This window comes from Meriones unguiculatus, chromosome 10 (assembly GCF_030254825.1).
Source record: "Meriones unguiculatus strain TT.TT164.6M chromosome 10, Bangor_MerUng_6.1, whole genome shotgun sequence".
Lineage (NCBI taxonomy): Eukaryota > Metazoa > Chordata > Mammalia > Rodentia > Muridae > Meriones > Meriones unguiculatus.
In genome coordinates this window covers 5,330,510-5,352,244 of record NC_083358.1, presented here as the reverse complement: position 1 = coordinate 5,352,244, position 21,735 = coordinate 5,330,510, and the positions used below count along the sequence as shown (strand labels likewise).

The following is a 21,735-nucleotide window of genomic DNA, read 5'->3' as shown; positions in this document are numbered from 1 at the left end:
CTTCACGAGTGCTGCAGAAGCTGCACACAGATGTACATGTAGGCAAAAGACTCACACAGGGTTTCCCTGTGTAGCCTTGGCCGCTTTGTAGATCAGGCTGGCCTCAAACTTAAATAAATCTAAAACAGACAAGAACAAAACCCATTAAGTTATATTTCTTTGTTGTTTTTGTTGTTTGCTGTTGTTCCTACTTGTTTGTTTATTTATTTATTTATTTAATTTGAGGCAGGATTTGTCTGTGTAGTCCTGGAACTCACTCTGTAATAACAGCCTGGCCTCAAACTCACACTTTGTCTCTGCCTCCCAAGTCTCTGCCTCCCAAGTACTGGGATTAAAATTCTATAGCCCCTGTGCTCTAGCTCAGAGGACATTCAGGGTTGATGCCATAATTTCACTTCTTTGTCACACAATTGGACCGGGGGACAGTGGAATGCTTCCATCCTAGTTTGAAGGAATCAGCCTGTGTTGGCACTGGGCTTATCTACTCGATTTCATTGGAATTTCTTTCCACACTCAGTTGTCCAAAACTCAGTGTTGGGTTCTTATGGAAATGAAGGTGCTTTTGCTTTTGAGCCTGTTACTCTTGTTTGTTTGTTTATTTTTATTTTATTTTATTTTTTGAGATAGGGTTTCTCTGTGTAGCCCTGGCTGTCCTGGACTTGCTTTGTAAACCAGGCTGGCCTGGAACTCACAAAGATCCGCCCACCTCTGCCTCCCAGTGCTGGGGATACAGGTGTCTCACACCTGTCAAGTCTGTTAATGTTTATATGATGAAAGTTAGACCTGGGTCTCCAAGTGTGGCTGATAGGTTAAGAACACTTACTGCTCTTCCAGATAACCTGAGTTCACTTCCCAACACCCACAGTCAGGCAGCTCACAACAATCTGTGACTGAGTTCCCCAGGATCAGGCGTGTACATGATACACATAGAAGCGGGCAAAACACCCAAATGGATAAAAGTATTTTTTTTGATAAAAGTACTTTTTAATTAATTAAAATTTTGTTTATTTATTTGCTTGCTTCCTTATTTATTTATTTTAAAACAGATTTCATTGTATAGTCCTGTCTGTCCTGGAACTTGTTTTGGCGACCAGGCTGGCCTCAAGCTCAGAGAAAAGACACACTAGCATGTTGATTTTTCTCCCTGATCTGATGCAGCTTCCCTAAGCCTTTCCTGTGCAACCTGCTGCCAGCCTGTCCTTGGCATCAGCTGGCTTGCTGCGGTTACCAAAGGTGCCAAAACCCTATGTGTCATTCATGTGTGTAAATTCACTTAAAGCAGTTTAAATTGTTCTCTATTAAACTCACGTTATTTTCAAATTTATGCCTGTAAACGTTTTTAATTTTAGTTTTTTGGTGGTTTTAGGAATTATACTCAGCATGTTTTCCACTACTGAGCTGTATCCTCTCTAGCTTTGTATTCCCTCACATAAGCCAATTAGAAAAACAACTTATTTTTTTACACTCTCAAGTAGCTCAGGATTGTGTACAACTTACTTTGTAGCCCATGTGGCCTTATATTTAAGGCGATCCCTCTGCCTCAGCCCTCTGAGTGCTAGTAACAGGTATGAGCTACTGCACCTAACTAACCAGTTTATTATTTTACTTAAACACATTTTTTAGGTTTTACTTATTTTACCTGTGTAAGTGTTGCCTGCGAGTCAGTGTGCACCACATGTGTGGCTGCTGCCTGGGCATTCAGCAGAGTGTAATGCATCCCCTGGAACTGGAGTTATGAATGATTGAGCGCAGTCATGTGGGTGCTGGGACTGAACCCAGCTCTTTTGTAAGAGTGACAAGTGCTCTTAAGTTCTGAGCCAGCTCTCCAGCCCCATTTTACTTTCTTTTTTTTTTTTTTTAAGATTTAAAACTTTTTTCAGTGTGTGTGTGTATGTGTATGTGTGTGCCTGTGTATGTATGTATGTATGTGTGGACATGTGCCTATAGAGGCCAGAAGAGGGTATTGGATTTTCAGGAGCTGGTGTTACAGGTGGTTGCAAACTGCCAATCTTGCTGTCCTCTTGGAAGAGAAGCATCTTCCAGCTGCTGGCCATCCAGCTTAAATAGCAAAGATGTTTGTCTTTATACATTCACAGTTCATTACTCTATCGTTAGCAAATACTGTAGTGGTTTAGGTGATAGAGAGAAGTAGATGCTGTAACGTCTCCCAGGCAGCAATGCTTCGTGCATAGGTTTCAGATTCTGTGGTAACATTATTCGTGAACACACTGCTTTCTTGTGTGTCTCTGCAAGCTGCAAACTTAATTCTTTTCTTATTTATCTTAGGTAGTACTTATTATTTTAATACCTCGAGGATGAAGCAGAAGAATAAGGACGGTGGTGAGCCTAAAGGCAAGGCTCCTGAAGATGATGAAGGTACGCCTGCCTGACGTTCTGAAGCTCCTTCCCTCTGCTCCCGCCCGTGTGCTCTCCTCTGAGCAGGGCGAGGCTACTGAGAGAGGCACAGTTAATCACCTGTCCCTGTGTGAACTGCCCTACTTCTGTGACTGTTGAGTCCTTTGTTGAGTCCTCTCAGAGATGCCTCTGGACACCTATGTCCCTCTGTCACATTCAGGAATGTCTGAAGGCAGACAGTGTTTCTGTGTCTGCACAGAAAGGGTAGACCTTAGGTCTACCCAGAGGCTTGGGTGTGGGGACTTGGTGAGCCCAGCCCTGTGTACACATGGTCAGTGATTTCACTGTTCCTGAGTGTGTGAGGAGATCAGTGAGGAGAGGGCACACGTGCAAAGCAGGCTTGCAGTAGAAGAATCACCACAGTTCACCAGCCAGTGCTGCCCTGCCCCACTTCACAGCCTCGGTTGGGGAATCTAAGAATGCCCTTGTATCTTAGGTCTCACTTTTCTGGAATTAGGACTCATTCAGAAATGTGAAGGCTGTAGAAATTAAAGTTAGAACTGAACTGCTAGAGTTTCTGTTTTTCCTTCTGATACAGGGTTTTTCTGTGTAGCCTTGTCTGTCCTGGACTAATTTTGTAGACCATGCTGGCTTTAAACTCACAACGATCCTCCCAGAATGCTCAGATCACAGGCTTGCACCACCACACCCATCTCTGCTAGAGTTTCTTAAGAAGTGTTTTTTGTCTTTGTTGTTGTTTTTCAAGTCAGGGTTTCTCTGTGTAACCTTGGCTGTCCTAGAACTTGACCTCACAGAGATTTGGCTGCCTCTGCCTCCCCAGCACTGGGATTAAAGGTGTGTGCACCACAAAGTCAGGTTTTATGGGGATCAAGTTAGGCAAGCCCTGTACAACTGTGCCGGATCATACCAGCCGATGGACTCATGCTGATCTCCTGCCTCAGAGCAATCTTCCTTTCTGTAGTTTTTTATATTTTAAATTTTAATTAAATTTTTTAAAATTATGGCACTGGTGTTTGGCCTGCACATATGTCTTTGTGAAGATGTTGGATGCCCTGGAGTTAAATCAGTTGTGAGCTGCCATGTGGGTGCTGGGACTGAAAATCCAGTCCTCTGGAGGAGCAGCAGGTGCTCTTAACCACTGAGCCATTTCTCTAGCCCCTTGTTCTGACTTTTTAAAGTCTCTTTTTATGTTTTTATTTATTTTTTGAGAACTTCAAACAACATGTAGTCCTGCTGTCCTGGAGCTCTCTATGTAGACTAGGATGGCTTTGAACTCTTAGAGATCCTCCTGCCTCTGTCTTCAAGTGCTGGGATTAAAGGTGTACACCATCATGCTTGGCCTAGGTTAACCCTTGAAAAAAGGACAGAAACTTAGGATTCACCCAGCCCCTGTCCCTCGATGCTGAGCACTCCTAAGAAGAGAGATAGAAGAGAGCCCCTACCCACCTGAGAGTGTGCCTGGGCTTACCCCTGATGTGCCTGGCCCTCCCTGTAATCTGTGCAGAGGAGAGGAGACGGAAGGAGCGAGAAGACCAGATGTATCGAGAGAGGCTGCGCACCCTGTTCATCATTGCTGTTGTGATGAGCCTGCTGAACTCCCTCAGTAGCAGCGGCGGCAGCATCTCCTGGACTGACTTTGTCAACGAGATGCTGGCTAAGGGCGAGGTGCAGCGTGTGCAGGTGGTGCCTGAGAGCGATGTGGTGGAAGTCTATCTGCACCCTGGAGCTGTGGTGTTTGGGCGGCCTGTGAGTTGGGGTGACGACGTGGGAGGGACTGGGAAAATCGGGAGTACCCCTTTTCAATCAGCCCTTCAGTCCTGGGCTTGTGTGGTTGTCTTTAGCAAGATGTGTGCAGGGTATGGGCAGTGCCTGTTAAGGTGGGGTGTGAAGGAGGGTAGTCAGAGGTATGCATGGCAGGAAAGAGCTCTGACGGTGGGTCAGAGTGAGAGAGGTGACAGTAAGCGACAGTTGGCTCTAAGCAGAATCTCCCTGGTACTGGGGGGATAAGGAAGTGAGCCTGCCTTCAGATCTGACGTGCTGGGCTAAGCTAGCTAGATGTCAGAGGAGAGGGGCTTTGTCTCCATCATGAAGGTCTAAGAGAGCCGAGGTGTCAAGGAGTTACTGTAAACAGTTTGAGACGGAGCTCTTAAGTGGATGGTTGGCAGGGGTGGATGCAGCAGTAGAGGGTGGGCTTTCCATCTGAGGCCTGCCGACCTCACAGGCAGGTCTGCCCTTTGAGGGATATACAAAATTACAAGTCGGTGAAGGACTCAGAGAAGACAATAAGGGATTGTGCTCACACCAGGAGTCTAGCTTGGGAGCCCTGGAGGAAGATGGGGTAGGGAAGGGTCAGATCAGGTAGGAGGCTTGGTGTCAGAGAGCAGGGAAAGGCCCCAACCCAGGGTGAGAGTAGTCAGTGTCTAACAGTTGAAGCTGTGGAGACGGGCCTCAGGACAGCCAGGGAAGGTGAGTTACGTCCCCCTCTGCTTCAGCTCCTAAAGTCTCTCTCCTATTTCTCCCTCAGTGTTATCAATGTTATATGCCATTACGTCCTAAAAGCATTCTGGCAAAGATGCTGCTAGAATAAAATAAAAGATGGAATTCTTGTCCACCTTTGCCTTATTGTTTTTGTGTAAACCTTAAAATTATTTGAATATAGGATTCAGTAGGACTCTGTTTTGTTTCTGTCTTTTTTAAAGACAGACCTTTACTCTGTAGCCCTGGCTAGCCTGGACCTTTCTGTGTAGGTAGAGGGCGAGGTGCAGCGTGTGCAGGTGGTGCCTGAGAGGTTTTGCAGGTTCTGGCATTAAAGTTATGTGCTGTCACACTCAGCCAACAGACCCTAAATTTTTTTTATCTCCTCATATTTTTGTTTGTTTATTTGTTTTTGTTGTTTTTTTTTTCCAAAGAGAAGAGACACTTTCCCGTTCTTCTTTTTTTTTTTTTTTAATTTATTTGGTTATATAGTTTTCTGCCTACATGCCAGAAGAGGGTACTAGATCTCACTATAGATGGTTATGAGCCACCATGTGGTTGCTGGGAATTGAACTCAGGACCTTTGGAAGAGCAGCCAGTGCTCTAACCTCTGAGCCATCTTTCCAGGCCTGTTTTGTTTGTTTTTTATATGTGTTTGTTTTTGTCAGATTCTATTTATTTTATGTGTATGAGTGTTCATGTACACTTGCATAAGAGGGTATCGGATCCCAGTGTAGATGGTTATGAGCTACTGAGTGGTTGCTGGGAATTGAATTCAGGACCTAGGGACACACCAAACAGTGCTAAGATTAAGCCATTTCTCTAGCCCATTGTTTTTTGGGGTTTTTGTTTTGTTTTGTTTTGTTATTGAGAGCATTTCTCTGTGTAGCCTTGGCTGTCCTGGACTCTGGGCTCACAGAGATCCTCGTGCCTCTGGCTCCCAGAGTGCTGGGATCTCAGGCCTGTGCCACCACACCCAGCTTCCTTCCCATGTTTTATTTGCAGTTGGGTGGCAGGAGAATGCAGCTGAGAGGTGACCCTGCTGCTCTCACCTGCTCCAGGTAGCCATACCAGCTGCAGGTGCCAGCTGTAGTCATAGTGGCTACTGACTGGAACGAGCCTGTTCTTCCAGTAGAGTGTACTTTCTCCCACCAGATCTACTGTGTACCCCAAAGGACACGCTGAGACCCTTCTTACCTGGACGTGGGTGGCATGAGCGTCATCTGACCCAGCAAGCTCTGTGCTGACAGTTTATAAGAACCAGTCCCTGGAGAGATGGCTCAGGGGTTAAGAGCACTGGCTGCCCTTCCAAAGGTCCTGAGTTCAATTCCCAGCAACCACATGGTGGCTCACAATCATCTATAATGAGATCTGGTGTGCAGATGTACATGCAGGCCAAATACTGTATACATAATCAGTAAATAAATCTTAAAAAAAAAAAAAACACTGTCCAACAACAAGAGCTAAATCCATCTAACCGCAAAGATGAAGTTCTCCTTTATCCTGAAGGCTTCGCAAAGGTGTGCAGAGCACTCTGTGCTTTGCTTGTGTGAGGCAGGTCCGGAAGGTCCCAGAACACTGCAGATAATGTAGGGTTTGAACTGGCTTCTGAAATAAGACAAGTCTTTGCTCTTGAGTCTGGGAGAATAAAGAAGGTCATTTCAACCCTTTTCCCCTGGCGCAGGTTGGTGAAGCTATGTGGGTGTTAGAATGTCTTGACGTATGGGAAAGCCCAGTCAGACTTTCAGGAACAGGAGGGGTGTAACTGACAGGTGCTTCATCTAATGTGCAGAGGGAGGAAATGCAAAAGGTGGCTAAAATACATATCGCCTCCTTATTGTCACCTCCACCAATTTACACCGAGCCAAGATGCAGGGTGGAAGACGTCTCTGAGACTTTAGGGCTGGTGTCCATCACCAGTCGCTGGCTCAAGTTAAATCCAGGAATGTGTTAGACTTTGAGTTCTCAACAATGTGGGAATGTGGGGCTGTGACAAAAGTGACATGAAAATTAGGCAAGGTGGGTCATCAGGAGGAATTTGAATTCAAACTGTCTCACAGAACAAAAACAAAAATCAGAAAACCTGAGACTGGTGACCCAGATTGGCCATGGCCAATTGTGCTTCCTGCAGGTGCCTCTGTCTCTGGTGAGTCCCACGTGCCAGGGCAGAATTATACTTTGTGCAAAGCTTTTCTGTCAGAAAGGGTATGTCCTGAGATTGCCATTCTTGGTTGTGCTTGAGAAATCTAGAGCTTTTTTAGGTGTGGAAGTACTGGTGTGATGTCACGTGCCAGCACTGTGTACTGACCTTTCGCCCTCTTTGTGCCCACTGTGTTTTGCCCACAGCGGCTGTCCTTGATGTACCGGATGCAGGTAGCAAATATTGACAAATTTGAAGAGAAGCTTCGAGCAGCTGAAGATGAACTGAACATCGAGAGCAAGGACAGGATTCCTGTCTCCTACAAGCGGACAGGATTCTTTGGAAAGTACGTTAGCTGTACCTTGGCCTTGACCTCACCCTGCCTGGCTTTGTAATTTCTGTGAGACACACTGACCAGATCAAGTCTTGAGCTGCCTCTGTTGAGAGTTGATTGGGTTCCACAGAAAGGGTCCACGAATGTGAAAGTACAGAGGTGGAAGGCCAGCTCACTGAGCCTAACTTTCTTTACTTGTCTGTGGAGATTCTTAATTAAGCACACTGAGGAAAAGGGAACAGAGGGGATAGAAAGGGCTATGGTCAATAGAAATTCTTTTAGAGGCATTTTAGCACTGTTTGGTGTGTCATATGGGACCATGGAACCTGTAGTCTTGCCAAACCAGCAGTGATGGAAGCCAGTGTCTAAGAGAAGTTCACTGTGGGTTTGTGATGTGAGATACAGCAAGCCAGTATCTAGCAAGCAGCCTCTTGAAGATGACTTCCTCTAATCTGCACAGCCCAGATGCTGAAACTTCCCACCTTGAGGCTGATCTGGTTTTACTATCAGGGGACAGGCAGATGATGGAGGTATGGGCCAGGTCATGGTAGGCCTTCTTATGTGGAGAGCCTATAGTAGAACTTAATTGTATTGTCTTTTGTTTGTTTGTTTGTTTTGTTTTGTTTTTTTGGTTTACTAATTGAAATTGCAAAGTAAGACCTGTTAGCTATAGAAGAACCTGCTTTTCTTGGTCATTGTCCCATAGCAGAGTAGGTAAGCCTGTGTCCATTCAGACTAAACACTTGAAAACCTGTGTGGAAGAGGAAATGTGGTGACAATGGGTCAGGAGAATGTGTCTACATAAGCGCTAGCTGTCTGCCTTGCCTCCTCAGACTCAGAGGCCAGCTTCAAAGGTCGTAACCCATCAGTTCCCCTGACAATGACTTCCAACCGCATAACTTTCCTTTCCTTCTTTCCCAGTGCCCTCTACGCCCTGGGGATGACAGCAGTCGGCTTGGCCATCCTGTGGTATATTTTCAGACTGGCTGGGATGACAGGAAGGGAAGGCGGATTCAGTGCTTTCGTAAGTTGTACTGCTGGATGTTTGTATGTAAGAGCTGGAATCCTTCCCTATAGCCCATAGAAAAGTACTCGGGCAGGAAAAGGAGCTTTTTTTTTTTTTTGACACAGGGTTCCCTTGTGTTCCTGGTTCCTTAGACAAGGCTGGCCTTGAGCTCAAAGATTCACCTGCCTTAGCCTCCCAAGTGCTGGGATTAAAGACGTGGACCACCACCACCTAGTGAAAATGAGCTTTTTTTTTTTTACAGTGGTCAAGCAGAAACCATGATTAACAGCCTGTCTCTCCTGCTTGGCTGACTGGAGAGTGTGGGATAGCCAGTGTTGCCGAAAGTACGTTTTCCGACATAGGCCACTGTGTTCCGTGTGTCCCTGTTTTGCAAAATCTCGTGTTAGCTGGAAATGGAAATGATGTGTTTCTTTTTTTTTTTTTTTTTGTCCTTTTCCTAGTTTCTATTATTACCGAACAAGAGAAGCATTGAAGGTACCTTGAAGAGTAGCCATAATACAGGAAGACTCCCCTTCTGCTCTTGGGGTATACCTTAGAAAGTGTACTTTTTATCCTATGACTTCTCCACCCCTCAGACTTGGACTGGGGATATAGGCAGCTCCTTTTCCACCCTGGGAGTGTCATTTTGTTTTCACCAAGAGTGTAATTTCTGGCTCCTTAGCTAATGAGCACTTTTTCTTTTGATGTGCTGTTGCTGATTAATCCTAGAGCCTTGCACATGCTAGGTCAGTGCTCTACCGCTGAGCTATGCTCCTTACCCTGAGGAGAGATTTACATTTGTTTTTATTCATTTATCTTTTTAAATTTTGTTTGTATTTTATGTGTATAAATGTTTTGCCTGCATGTATGTGCACCCTGTGTATGTAGTATCCACAGAGGTTAGAAGAGAGTGTAAAATCTCCTGGAACTGAAGTTATAGAAGGTTGTCTTTGTGGGTGCTAGTATTTGAACCAGTCTTCTGTAAGAACAGTGAGTGCCCTTAAGCACTAAAACTGAAACATCTCTCCAGCTCTAATTTTTATTTTTATTTTATTTTATTGGTTTTTAGAGACAGGGTTTCTCTGTGCAGCCCTGGCTGTCCTGGAAGTCACTCTGTAAACCAGGCTGGCCTCAAACTCAGAGATCCACCTGCCTCTGCCTCCCAAGCGCTGAGATTTAAGGCTGTACCCCTACTGCTTGACTAGCTCTTCTTTTAAAGATAAATTGCTGCATTACTTTCTTCCTAATACAAACAATGCAAGCCAAAGATTTCCCGGTATATGTTTGAAGTAGTCTATGATCTCCATCATGACTGTGGGAGTAGGCTTTTAGGCTGGTGGTCCTCAGTGGTAAGAGGAAGCAGTTCCACCCAAGATGGAGGTAGAGGTTGTGTTAGGTCAAGCAGATAGCAGCTACTGCTTCCCTGTTTTGCTAGGGATGCACAGCTTCCTGCTCTGACTCTTTCTGCATAGAATCAGCTTAAAATGGCGCGTTTCACCATCGTCGATGGGAAGACAGGGAAAGGCGTCAGCTTCCAAGATGTGGCAGGAATGCATGAAGCCAAACTGGAAGTCCGAGAGTTTGTGGATTATCTGAAGGTGAGAGTCATGTGTTAAGCCACTGAGAGATGTAAGATGTTTGCAAAACTATTAATGTTAAATACTGGTTCATATAACTATTAAGTGCAGTGGTTATTCCTTAACCTGCTATTAAACAAATGATTCTGCTGGGAGCAGTGCCGCATGCCTGTAATCCCAGCACTTGGGGAGGCAGAAGCAGGCAAATCTCTGAGTTCAAGGCCAGCCTGGTCTAGAAAGTTAGTCCCAGACAGCCAAGGCTACACAGAGTAACCTTGTCTCCAAAAATGACTCAGACACCTGTTAGATTTTTAGTATGCCTTAAAACACTGGGGCTGGGCAGATCTTAACCACCTAAGATACCTTATTATCCCCCAGCCACACGTCTCATCCAAAATTCCCATAAATACTTGGGCATGCTCCATCTGGACTGCTGCTCTCCATCATGCCAGTCCTCAGAGAGAGCAAGCTCCTCCCAGCTACATGCTTCTAGTTCACGCTAACCTGTGGTGACCTGCTCCTCTCTTCTCCTTTCCACCTCTCCTGCAACTCTCTCTGTGATCCTTCTGCCCTCCAAGCCCAAGAACCTTAGCTCTGCCTTCCTCTCTTCTGCCCAGCCCAGGTAGAGAGGCAATTTTATTGGCCTACTGGGGATAATTTGAGAGGGAAGATTACAGTATCACTTGGTGTTCCTGGGCATTTTGGTGTATGTGAGCATTTGTTTGTAGAACAGTAAAGATCTCGGGGAGGCAACTAACACTGGAGCTGTGGCCTATGAAGCACTCTTTATTTTCTGGACCCACTGAAACTAGCTGATTCATGACCATCGTAGGTTACTCTTCATATGAGTCACTTAAATATTCTCTGTTAAATGCTCAGTACTTATGTTGCATGTATATTCCTGTCTAGAGCCCAGAGCGTTTCCTTCAGCTTGGTGCCAAGGTTCCAAAAGGTGCCCTGTTGCTGGGACCCCCTGGTTGTGGGAAGACACTCCTGGCCAAGGCAGTCGCCACAGAGGCTCAGGTGCCCTTTTTAGCAATGGCTGGCCCAGAGTTTGTGGAGGTCATTGGAGGTAGGTATGGGCTGAAGACACAGGCAGGTTCATTGGCCTAATGCCTGGGGCGGCTTTCCATGTAACCCTCCCTAACATGGTAGCTGAGTGGAACAGTAAAGGACAAACACAACCCAAGTTAAAGTAAGTTTTGTTCCAAGCCAGGCAGTGGCAGCACATGCCTTTAATTCTAGCAGATCTATGAGTTCAAGGCCAGCCTGGTCTACAGAGTGGAGTTCTAGGATAGAGAGAACCTTTCTCAACAACAAATAACAAAATAAGTTCTGGGTCACATCAACTTGGTAGTTACATGCCTTGATTCCACTTTCACCTGTGGCTCGGGAGGCCAGGATGGCAAGATGCTGGCTAATTCTGGTTCATCTGCAGAGAGTGGCCCCCTTGGTATATGCATCTTTGGTGGAAGATTTTGCCTATCTGTTTTTGACCCAAAAATAGGATTGGATTTCCTTTGTCTGTCTGTGTTTTGATACTCTGTGTCCCCTCAGGTCTAGGAGCTGCCCGAGTACGTAGCCTTTTCAAGGAAGCCCGGGCCCGGGCTCCTTGCATAGTATACATTGATGAGATCGACGCTGTGGGAAAGAAGCGGTCTACCTCCATGTCTGGATTCTCCAACACAGAGGAGGAGCAGACCCTCAATCAACTCCTGGTTGAGATGGACGGTCAGTGCCCAGCCTGCCTCACTGTATAGCACACTAGGAGGAAATTCTGACCCCTGTCAGAGTGATGACTTTCAGGGTAGACGAATCCCGTCACATTTTCTGTTCAAGCATCTGGGGTATCACTGATGGGGGTATTATATTTCTTCAATCACTATTGAGTGTTTCTGTCCATTCCTGCCCTAGTGAGGACATTACACAGAGAATATTCTAGATGTTGACAGCAAGTCAGCATAAGGATTGTCCATTGATTTGCTACCTTTAAGAAACTCAGCCTAGCCAGGCACATTGACACAGGCCTGTAATCCCAGCACTTGGGAGGCAGAGGCAATTGGATCTCTTTGAGTTTGAGGCCAGCCTGGTCTACAAAGTGAGTCTAGAACAGTCAAGGCTATGCAGGGAAACCCTGACTCAAAGAAAGGAGGGAAGCAAGAAAAGAAAAGAAATTCAGTTTAGCCAGTCATGGTGTCACATGCCTCTAATCCCACAGCTTGGGAGGCAGAGGCAGACGAATTTCCGAGTTTGGGGTCATCTTCGTCTACAGAGTGAGTTTCAGGTCAGCCAGGGATACACAGAGAAATACCATCTGGAAACAAAACAAAACACCTCAGCTTGGCAGCTGAAGAGAGGGCTCAGTGGTTAAGAGCACTTGGTGCTCTTACCATGGACCTGGAGTTGCTTCCCAGCATCCACATGGTGGCTCACCACCATCCATGACTCCAGTCCTTTGGCATCCAGTGCCCTCCTAATTTGTGGGCACCAGGCATACAGATGGTACACATAACATACAGGCAAAACATTCACACACATAAGGAAATACAAAGAAAATTCATCTTTCCTTTTTACTTTTTTTTTTTTTTTAATACTGGGAAGGTAATCCAAAGCCTCACACATGTTCACCACTCGCTTTATCCCCAGTTCAGTAGTCAGGCTTGGTGAAAGGGAAGCCGAAAGCCAGGGCGAGTGCTGACAGCCAGCAGTGAGGCCTTTAAGGCCTCCATTTCTTTGTTGTGTGTCCCTGTGCCCTTGGAGTGGGCATGTTGAACAGGATGTGGGGATTCTTGTGTTACAGGAGGTGCCCATGTGTGACACTGTGAAAGACACTTCTGGACTAACCTCGGTGGCATTGCTTTTCTTTGTAATAGAGAAGCCCAGTGAGGGAGATGAGGACTTTATTTTCTTTCAAGCTATTTCTAGGAGACTCATTCCATAAAAGGCTTTTTGAAAAGTGCATTAATATATTTCATTTGTGTGTGGAAAGAGTGCGTGCCGTGGCAGGCATATAGTTAGAAGACAAGTCTTAATGAGTTGGTTCCTTTTGTTATATGGGTATTGGGAATCAAATTCAAATCATCAGAGCATTTACAAGCTGAGCCACCTCTTCCTCTCTCTGTGTCAGCTTAGTTTTATTTGATGTGAACATTTTTGTAGATAAAAACATAAATTTGACATAAATACTTCATTTTTGTTTTATTTGGTTGGTTCATTGTTTTGTTTTGTTTTTTAAGATAGTGTTTCTGTGTGTGGCCCTGGCTGTACTAGAACTCACTCTGTAGACCAGGCTGGCCTTGAACTTAGAGATCTGTCTGCCTCTGCCTCCCGGCTTGCACTACTGCACCCGACTCTGTGGTGTGGGTAGGCTTTTGTTTTGTTTTGTTTTGTTTTTGAGACAGAGTTTCTCTGTGTGACTTTGGCTGTCCTAAAACTCACTATGTGGACCAGGGTGACCTCGAACTCAGAGATCCACCTGCCTCTGCCAACCAAGTGTTGGGATCAAAGGCATGCGCCACCACTGCCCAGCTTGTGATTCGTTCTTTTTTTTTTATACTCTGCTTACATGTATACCTGCACACCAGAATAGGGCACCAGATCTCACGATAGTTATGGACCACCATGTAGTTGCTGGGAACTGAACTCAGGACCTTTGAAAGTATAGCCAAGTGCTCTTATACCCTGAGCCAACTCTGCAGCGCCCCCCCCCTTTAATGTATTTGAGTGCTCTATCTGCATGTACACCCTAACCCTAACTCTAACCTATCTGCATGTACAACTGCATGTCAGTAGAGGGCATCAGATCACATTATAGATGGTTGTGAGCCATCATGGGGTTGCTGGGAATTGAACTCTAGGCGGCTGGAAGAGCAACGAGTGCTCTGACCCGCTGAGCCATCTCTCCAGCCCCATGATATGTTCTTAAGGCCAAGTGAAGCATGTGTTTTGGTAGCAACCATTAAATAACATGATGACCCTCAAAGCAGTTAGAACAGACACATCACATCCTTGGCAGACTGAAGGGTGGAGAGATAGAAGAGGACACATGATGTCCTCCTTTGGCCTTCATCCACAGGCCCATACTTGTACCTGTATGCACACATGCAGTAGTATACACTGCTCTGTCTCACACATGTGCACATAAGAGGTCAGCGCATAGCTGTTGTGTTGTCAGATGGCTAGTGCACAATGCTTGTTATTTCAGGAACTGTAAAATTGCTGCAGGTTTAAAAATTGGCATGGTTCTGACAACGATGAGGTATTGTGTTATTAAGATGAGTTTGAAAGGTTGCATCTAGACCTGCCCCGCAACCTTCCTATTTTCTGTCTCCTTTGTTGTCCAGGTGTCTCTTGGCATATTAGTTGAGAGCCGATGGCATGAGCAGCCGAGACACAGCTGCTTTGCTCACTGACAGCACATTCTCAGTGTCGAGTTTCCAGAGCACTAAGTACCTGGGGGGATGTGGTGGAGTGGTTTCCTGTGAAGAGCAGAGGGCTGGATGCTCTGGTAGACACTGGAGACCAGGCCTAGTGGCCTGGGGTGAAGGCCTTTCTAGTCTCAGCTGTGGCTCTAGGATTTTTGAAGTGAGGTTGGACACACCCTTCGTCCTTCTGAACATGGACCAGACATCCTTGATCCTGAAGGAAACTCCAGTGAACCCTTCTCCTGTGGCTCTTCCCACCACCACCTCAGAGATACTTTATTTAAATAAGGGCTTAAATGGATTTCATAACATTAATACTGAACTAGAAAAGAAAATGTGTTAACCAGTTTGTTACCTTGCATAGTTTAAAGACAGAAGCCATCTTTTTCAAGAGACTTGAGTCTATTAGAAAGCAGAACATTTTTTCTGAGCTGCACTCCTTTGACCTACCATAAAATAGCTGTTTGTCCCTGGAGTTGGCTGAGGCCCCCATTGCTTGTCAGGTTGGCCCAGCACTAATAAGTGTCTTTGTGAGCTCACAGCTGTGGACACTGGTTCCTTCAGATGCTCTGAAACTAGTCTTTGTTGTCTCCTCAGGAAGAGCAGCTTCTCTTCACTGAGAACAGTGGATGGGTTTGAGCGGATGTTGTGCTGGTCGTGGGAAAAACTCACCAAGGGAATGAGAAATCCTAGTCACAGAGGCCTCAGCACTGGTGCTGTGGGCATTTGTGGGACTACAAGTTTGTGCAAGAAAGCCTAAGGCAAAGCACCTGCTACCCACCTGTCACCACACAAGCAGCCGGCCAGAGGCGTTTTCTTAGAGGAAGGGCTCACTGACATGGCATGTTCTGCTGTGGTGTATGTACACATCTTTGTTTTGGGAAACAGAATGGAGAATGTGAATGCTGATTCCACATGGGAGTCATTAGAAAATCCTAGCAGGGCCGGGTAGCGTGGGAGGCAGGGGCAGGTGGTTCTGTGAGTGTTTGAGTCCAGCATGGTCTATATAGCACATTCCAGGCTAGACAGAGCTACAGTGAGACCCTGTTTAAAGAGCGGGGGGATGACAAAATCCTAGCAGGGCTTGGGGAGTGGCTTAGTGACAGTGATAGAGCTCTTGCCTTGAATGCATGTGATCCTGGGCTGTATCAAAAACTGAAAGGAAGAAATTAGGCTGGAGAGGTGGCTCAGCAGTTAAGAGCACCTGTTGTATCAGGCATGGTGGGGCACATGCCGTTAATCCCAGCACTGGGGAGGCAGAGGCAGGTTGATCTCTGTGAGTTCAAGGGCAGCCTCTCATGGCTTTTATTGCATCTAGGTAGCCTAGTCTTCACTGTATCCTTCACTAGCAGGATGCATTTTCTCATAACCATGTCAGGTGAGTGAATAACAGAACAGACACAGCCTGGGACTCAGCTATTGTGTCATACCCAACCAGCAAAGTAGCTGTTCATCTAACCACCCAGCCTGCTCTAGCCCTTCAATATGGTCACTGTGGGCCAAGGCCTAGGTGATGCCAGGCTTGAGCGCATAGGGACATCACTGGTAGCTCTCAGTTTATGTCCCAGATAGCAGCATTTCCACACACAGCCACAGCTTCTGGGCATCTCCCAAGCCCAGACCAAAGTTATAAGTGAACACCTGAGTGAGAGAACCTGCACTGTGTGGGGACAGCTCTTACACTGATGCTCTGTGGTGGTAAATGACCCGCTAGTCTGTGTTGACATTGTTGCCATTGTCAGCTTCTTTCATGTAGAACAGGTGGCCACTGGGACCCACTCCCCACATCTCTGTTGTGACATACCCCAGCCACTAGATCTTGGGTATATTCCCCATCCTTCTACCACACAGACCTTCTATCCAGCCTCAATGGATAGAGCTTTAGGGGGTTCTTCTGCCTCCACTTCCCATTGTTGCAGTATGCTTGATCACACTGCGATTGTGCTGTTTACTGGTTGTGTTTGTAGTTGTGGTGTGGCCTGGTCCTAGCACACACCTTTGATCAAAGAACTTTCTGCTGAGTATTGTGAACAGGATTAAATAAAGTTAACCCTAAGTCAAGAGGTGGAGCAAGCAGCCAATTGACAGGGTGTAAACATAGGAAAAAAACAGTACCTATGGGTTGATACAAGTCTTAGAAGAAAAATTAGAGAGACTTATAAATAAAAATGAGAAATATGCTCAGGCAGAGAGGAATTTAGACAAGAGCCTGCTGTGCCACCACATGAGGAAACTGAAGAGGGGTGGCCCTAAGTGAACCATTCTCACCAGCCCTATTGTACTTTTTTGTTTGTTTGTTTAGTTTTATGTATGTATTTATTTATTTATTTATTGGGGTGGGGGCAAGGTCTCACTGTGTAGCCTTGGCTGGCCTGGAACTCAGATCCACTGCCTCTGCCTCCGAAACGCAGGGATTAAAGGCATGCGTCACCTTATGCCCAGCTTGTCAATGTGTTTTTGAGACAGGGTCTCATGTACTCTAGACTGGCTTTGAACCACCTGTGTGATGCAGTACGATTTTGAACTTCTGATTCTTCTGATGAGGGTGCAGATGTATGCCATCATACCTGGCTTCTTCATTTATTTTTATTTTGAGATAAACTTGACTAGTTGCCCAGGATGGCCTTGAACTTGCCGTCTTTCTGCCCCAGCTTTCCAAATATCTGCAGGCCTGACCCTCTTCTGTATGTTATCTGTATAATTTGAGAATTTTGAGGCATCTAGACAGAAGACATGTTCAAGAGCGTGGGTATGCTAGGTGTGGTGGAGCGCGCTCTAATCCCAGTATCAGAAGGCAGAGGCAGGAGAGCTCTGAGTTGAAGGCCAGTTTCATCTATACAGCAAGTTTCAGGCTCTGCAGAGCTACTGAGAGAGATGGTGTCTCATAAAAACAAGCAAAAGAAGCCTGAGTTTGAAACCAGCAGGTCTTCAGGCAGAATATTTTGTGTGGATCTCTTTTAGCTGCCAAACTCTGTGTAGCCTCTCAGGTTCTCACTCTCTGTGTCTTTATCGATCCATGAAAGGCTCAGGTGTTCAGATGAAGCAGAAGGCAGTGTCTGGTGCCTCTTTTGAGTCTGAGCTCATTTCAGAAAGTCAGCATTGTTTTTCGGCATGCTTGGCTTTAGCATTACTCTGTTCTTGAAGGTTTGTGGATTATTGTCACTGTCATGGCTTGTCAGGTTTGAAGTGTGAAAGAGAGGAAATGATCCCCTTCCTTCCTTCATTTTTGACAAAGTCTCTTGCATCCTAGGCTAGTCTTGAACTCTGTATGTGGCTGAGGATTACCTTGAACTTGAGATCATGCTGCCTCCAGAGAGTTAGTATTACAGATGTGCACCACCACACCTCGCTTATGCAGTGCTAAGGATTGAACCAAGAGCTTCCTGACATTCTACCAGTTGACCTAAATTCCCAACCCCCTCCCCAGCTTGCTTCTTTATACAGTTTTCTTCTTTGGAGGGAAGGTGGAGTCTCTCTATGTCTTGGCTCTCCTGAACTTGCTATATGGACCAGGCTGACCTAGAATTTGTAGAGATGCTTTGTCCCTGCTTCCCAAATGCTGGGAGCAAAGGTCGTGTGCACCACCACACATGGCTATAAACATTTTTGTGTGGTTGATTTTTTTTTCTCCAGTGTAATTAATCTAGTTAAAGAGTCGGGTAGTTTCTGAGCCACTTTTTAAAAAGTCTATGCATATGAGTGTTTTGTCGGTGTATATATTTATATATACTGCATGTGTGTCTGATGCCTGTGGATATCAAAAGAAGACATCAGATCCCTGCAACTGAAGTTAAAGATGGCTGTGAGCCTCCTGCTGTGGGTGCTGGGATCTGAACTGGGGTCTTCTGCAAGAGTAGCACTGTCTTTAACCACTGAGCCATCTTTGCAGACACATGTTTAACATTTTGGACAAGAAACCTCATGCCTAAACTCAGTTATTAAAGTGTTTAGATACCACACAGTAAAGATGGCTGCCACATAGCAAGAATAGGAACTTGGGATGAAAATTTACTATTCCCTTCCAGGGATGCTACCTGCATCTCCAGGGGGACTTTGGGCAGTTCTGCCTCCACATGTGGCCATGAGAAACTGCTGTTGTTGGAAAACAAGCAACTTCACACTTTTGGCGTGACTGTGATTGGAAGACACTGGGCAGGTGCCTCCACCCATCACCCTGTCTAGAAGGAATGTGCTGTTCTTTTTCCCCTGCTGGGGGTGGTCACTGGGGAAGGCCGTTGTATTGAAGCCCCTCCAAAGGCTACTGTGTCTGCTCTGTTCTCTCAGGAATGGGCACCACGGACCATGTCATCGTCCTAGCATCCACGAATCGAGCTGATGTCTTGGACAATGCTCTGATGAGGCCTGGTCGACTAGACAGGCATGTCTTCATTGATCTTCCCACTCTTCAGGTCAGAACTGCTGGGAAGGATGGGGTGGTCAGTTTTCCATAGCATAGTTGTTATGGCCTGGGCCACAGCCTTCCTCCCCTGCCTGGGACAACAAGCTCTAATTTTGTAGTTGTCATGGTTCTTTCCTCCAGGAAAGGCTTGGTGTGACACTGGAGCCCAACTGTCCCTGGCTCCTCAGGGTGCCATAATGCCCAGCATCCTTTTGTAGTTGGCTTTGTTTGTTTTGGTTTTGAGACAGAGTCTTGCTATGTAGCCCAGGCTGGCCTTGAACTTATGATCCTCCAGCTTCAGCTTCTTGAATTCTGGGACCACATGCTCAGTATCTACTCACTATTCTTAGTTTCACAGTGTGCTAGTGTCCCTAGTGTGCTATGTCTTCATCCTTGAATGTGTGGAGTTGACTGCACTGGTCTGGTTGAGGTGGGGTGTGTTGTTTTGTTTTATTCTCTATCTGTCTGTCTTTTTTTTTTTTTTTTTTTTTTTTGAGACAGGGTTTCTCTGTATATCCCTGGTTGTCCTGGAACTTGCTCTGTAGACCAGTAGACCAGGCTGGTTTTGAAATCAGAGATCCACCTGCCTCTCGCCTCTGGCCTCTGCCTCTGCATTGGGATTAAAGGTGTGCCCCACTGAAGCTGCCACCATCACACTGCCTAGGTTACATTTTATAGTAAATTCTTTCCAATCAAAATGAGGCATTTCTCCCTTCCATCTTGAAAACTTTTTGGGAAATCTTGGGATTTTTATCCCTGCTGTTAAGATTTATTTGTGTGTTTTTGTATGTATGAGTTTTCCTACATATATGTATGTCACGATGTGTGTCTAGTGCCAGAGAAGCTCAGAAGAGGGTATCAGGTCCCTGGATCCCCTGCAGCTGGAGTTAGAAATGGTTGTGAGGGCTGGAGAGATGGCTCAGAGGTTAAGAGCACTGCCTGCTCTTCCAAAGGTCTTGAGTTCAATTCCCAGCAACCACATGGTGGCTCACAGCCATCTATAATGACATCTGGTGGCCTGTAGGTGTATATTGAAAGCATAATAAATAAATAAATAAATAAATAATCTTTAAAAAAAAAAAAGAATGGTTATGAACCACCATGTGGAGAGGAAGAACTGAACGCAGGGCCTCTGAAGAGCAAGTATTCTAACTTCCGACCATCCTGTCAGCCTCTAACCATCTCACCTCTCATAACTACACTTGACTTTGTCCTAGATGTGCTGTTTGACGAAGGCCCTGGAAACAGGGTTCTCTGCACCGAGATCCTCTTCCTCACAAGCTTCTGTCTGCTTTGTGGTCAAAGAGGCCGCATTATAGCCCGAGAGAAGGGACTGAGGGTGTAGGGAGGGTCTGTGTGGAAAGGAGAGCAAACCTGGTTGGTTAGTGCCACTGGACAGAGGGCGGTGTGGGGCAGCCCCAGTATCCACTGCTCTGCTTGAGAGAACCCTGCTGGACGGTCTTCAGCTCCGAACAGTGACACAGAGACTTATTTACTCTAGCTCAGGCCTTAGTTTAGGCTGCTTTCCAGCTAGCTCGTATATCCTAATTAACCTGTTTATCTAGCCATGTTTGCCACGTGATCCATTACCACTCACTCAGTCCCCGCACCTGCTCCTCCCACCTCCATATCCCCTGGCCAATCTCTGCCTCCCGGTTCTTTCCGCAGTTCCTCTCCTGCCTTCCATTGGCCTTCAGCAAATCAGAAGGTGATGGAGAAGAGTATTTACAAAACACTGAGATAGATGCTTCATAAAAACAATAGTACCAAAGTACAGAAATAAGCATTTGAATAAATACAGAGAACACAGTGCACAGAGCGATTATCCCAGCTAGAGAGGCTGGCTGTCTCCTGACAAGTGTCAGCGGGTCCAGAATGTGTAACTTGCGGAAGTTACGTAGATCTTTGCTATGTGTGATATGCTTTACTTCTATTCTATTACTTTTATTTCATTTTATCTTTAAATTGCTGCTTGGAGCTTTCTGAATTGGTTTCCAAATCACAGGTGTGGACTGAGAATGCAAGCATGGTAACACCGGTGTTTCCTGTGATCACCAGCAGAGCTTGTTCACAGAGCTTATGGGAGAGGGGGTTGTCTTGTCAGCCAAGTGTGAGTTCAACTCTGTCTTTGAATTTGTGACAGGAGAGACGGGAGATTTTCGAGCAGCACCTGAAAGGCCTGAAGCTGACCCAGCCCAGCAGTTTCTACTCCCAGCGGCTGGCAGAGCTGACACCAGGATTCAGTGGTATGACCTTTACCTTAATCCCTATTCATAAGAGAGTATCTGTCTCCCTGTGGGAGTGCTGTCCCTGTTCTGAGGCACTGGTCAGTCCAGGCCTGAGTGAAATCGGCAGCAGAGGGATGGGAAGAAGGACCGTCTTCCTCTGAGATGGTGGAAGCAACAGCAAGCAGTACTGTGGCTCACACCAACTTGACAGCAGCACTGGGGCTGCTCCAGCACAGCAGCAGATGCCATCATGACGGGCCAAAACCTCTGCCACCCAAGGGTTGGGAGACAGTCTGCCTGCATCCCCTTCCAGTTGAGATTGCCCACAAGGCCTCCTCCTCATACTGTTCGTGTGATTTCCAATTAAGTAGAAGTCACAGTTAGGCTTCTGCATAGCTCTTGTTTTAAAGGCGGGAGCCAAGTTGGTAGCTTATGCGTTTAAGAGGATGAGGCATGAGGACTTCTGGGTGTTTGAGGACAGCCTAGGCTATGGCGGGAGACCCTGTCTCTAAAAATAAAAACAAAATTCCTTTTACACTCTCCTTTCTTCCTTTTTGATTACCTTTCAGTCCTTAAGATTTATAGACATGAGAGTCCTTTATGCTAACCCTTTTGTACACTTATGAAGTCTCAGGTGACACAAAACAGGAAAAGACTGCAAGGTCCAGTATAGCATGACACTGTGGTGCTGAGCCAGCTGCTTCTGGGAGAGGGCTTCAGGGAACAGTACTGATCGCCTACCTTCTGCCTTCCTGCTTGCCTGCCACAGCTCACCA

At 46.1% G+C, this 21,735-nt stretch overlaps 1 protein-coding gene across 1 annotated transcript in view; it reads left to right on the top strand.

Annotated features, from left to right (window-relative positions):
- The window catches only part of Spg7 (SPG7 matrix AAA peptidase subunit, paraplegin), a 32,535-nt gene that overhangs the window by 4,268 nt on the left and 6,532 nt on the right, over positions 1 to 21,735 (top strand). The window contains exons 3-11 of the mRNA XM_021631198.2: positions 2,287 to 2,376; positions 3,881 to 4,122; positions 7,198 to 7,337; positions 8,247 to 8,349; positions 9,804 to 9,929; positions 10,818 to 10,980; positions 11,466 to 11,639; positions 18,617 to 18,741; positions 20,875 to 20,977. Coding sequence (XP_021486873.1) covers positions 2,287 to 2,376; positions 3,881 to 4,122; positions 7,198 to 7,337; positions 8,247 to 8,349; positions 9,804 to 9,929; positions 10,818 to 10,980; positions 11,466 to 11,639; positions 18,617 to 18,741; positions 20,875 to 20,977 — 1,266 coding nt within the window. The remainder of the gene's footprint in view (positions 1 to 2,286; positions 2,377 to 3,880; positions 4,123 to 7,197; positions 7,338 to 8,246; positions 8,350 to 9,803; positions 9,930 to 10,817; positions 10,981 to 11,465; positions 11,640 to 18,616; positions 18,742 to 20,874; positions 20,978 to 21,735) is intronic.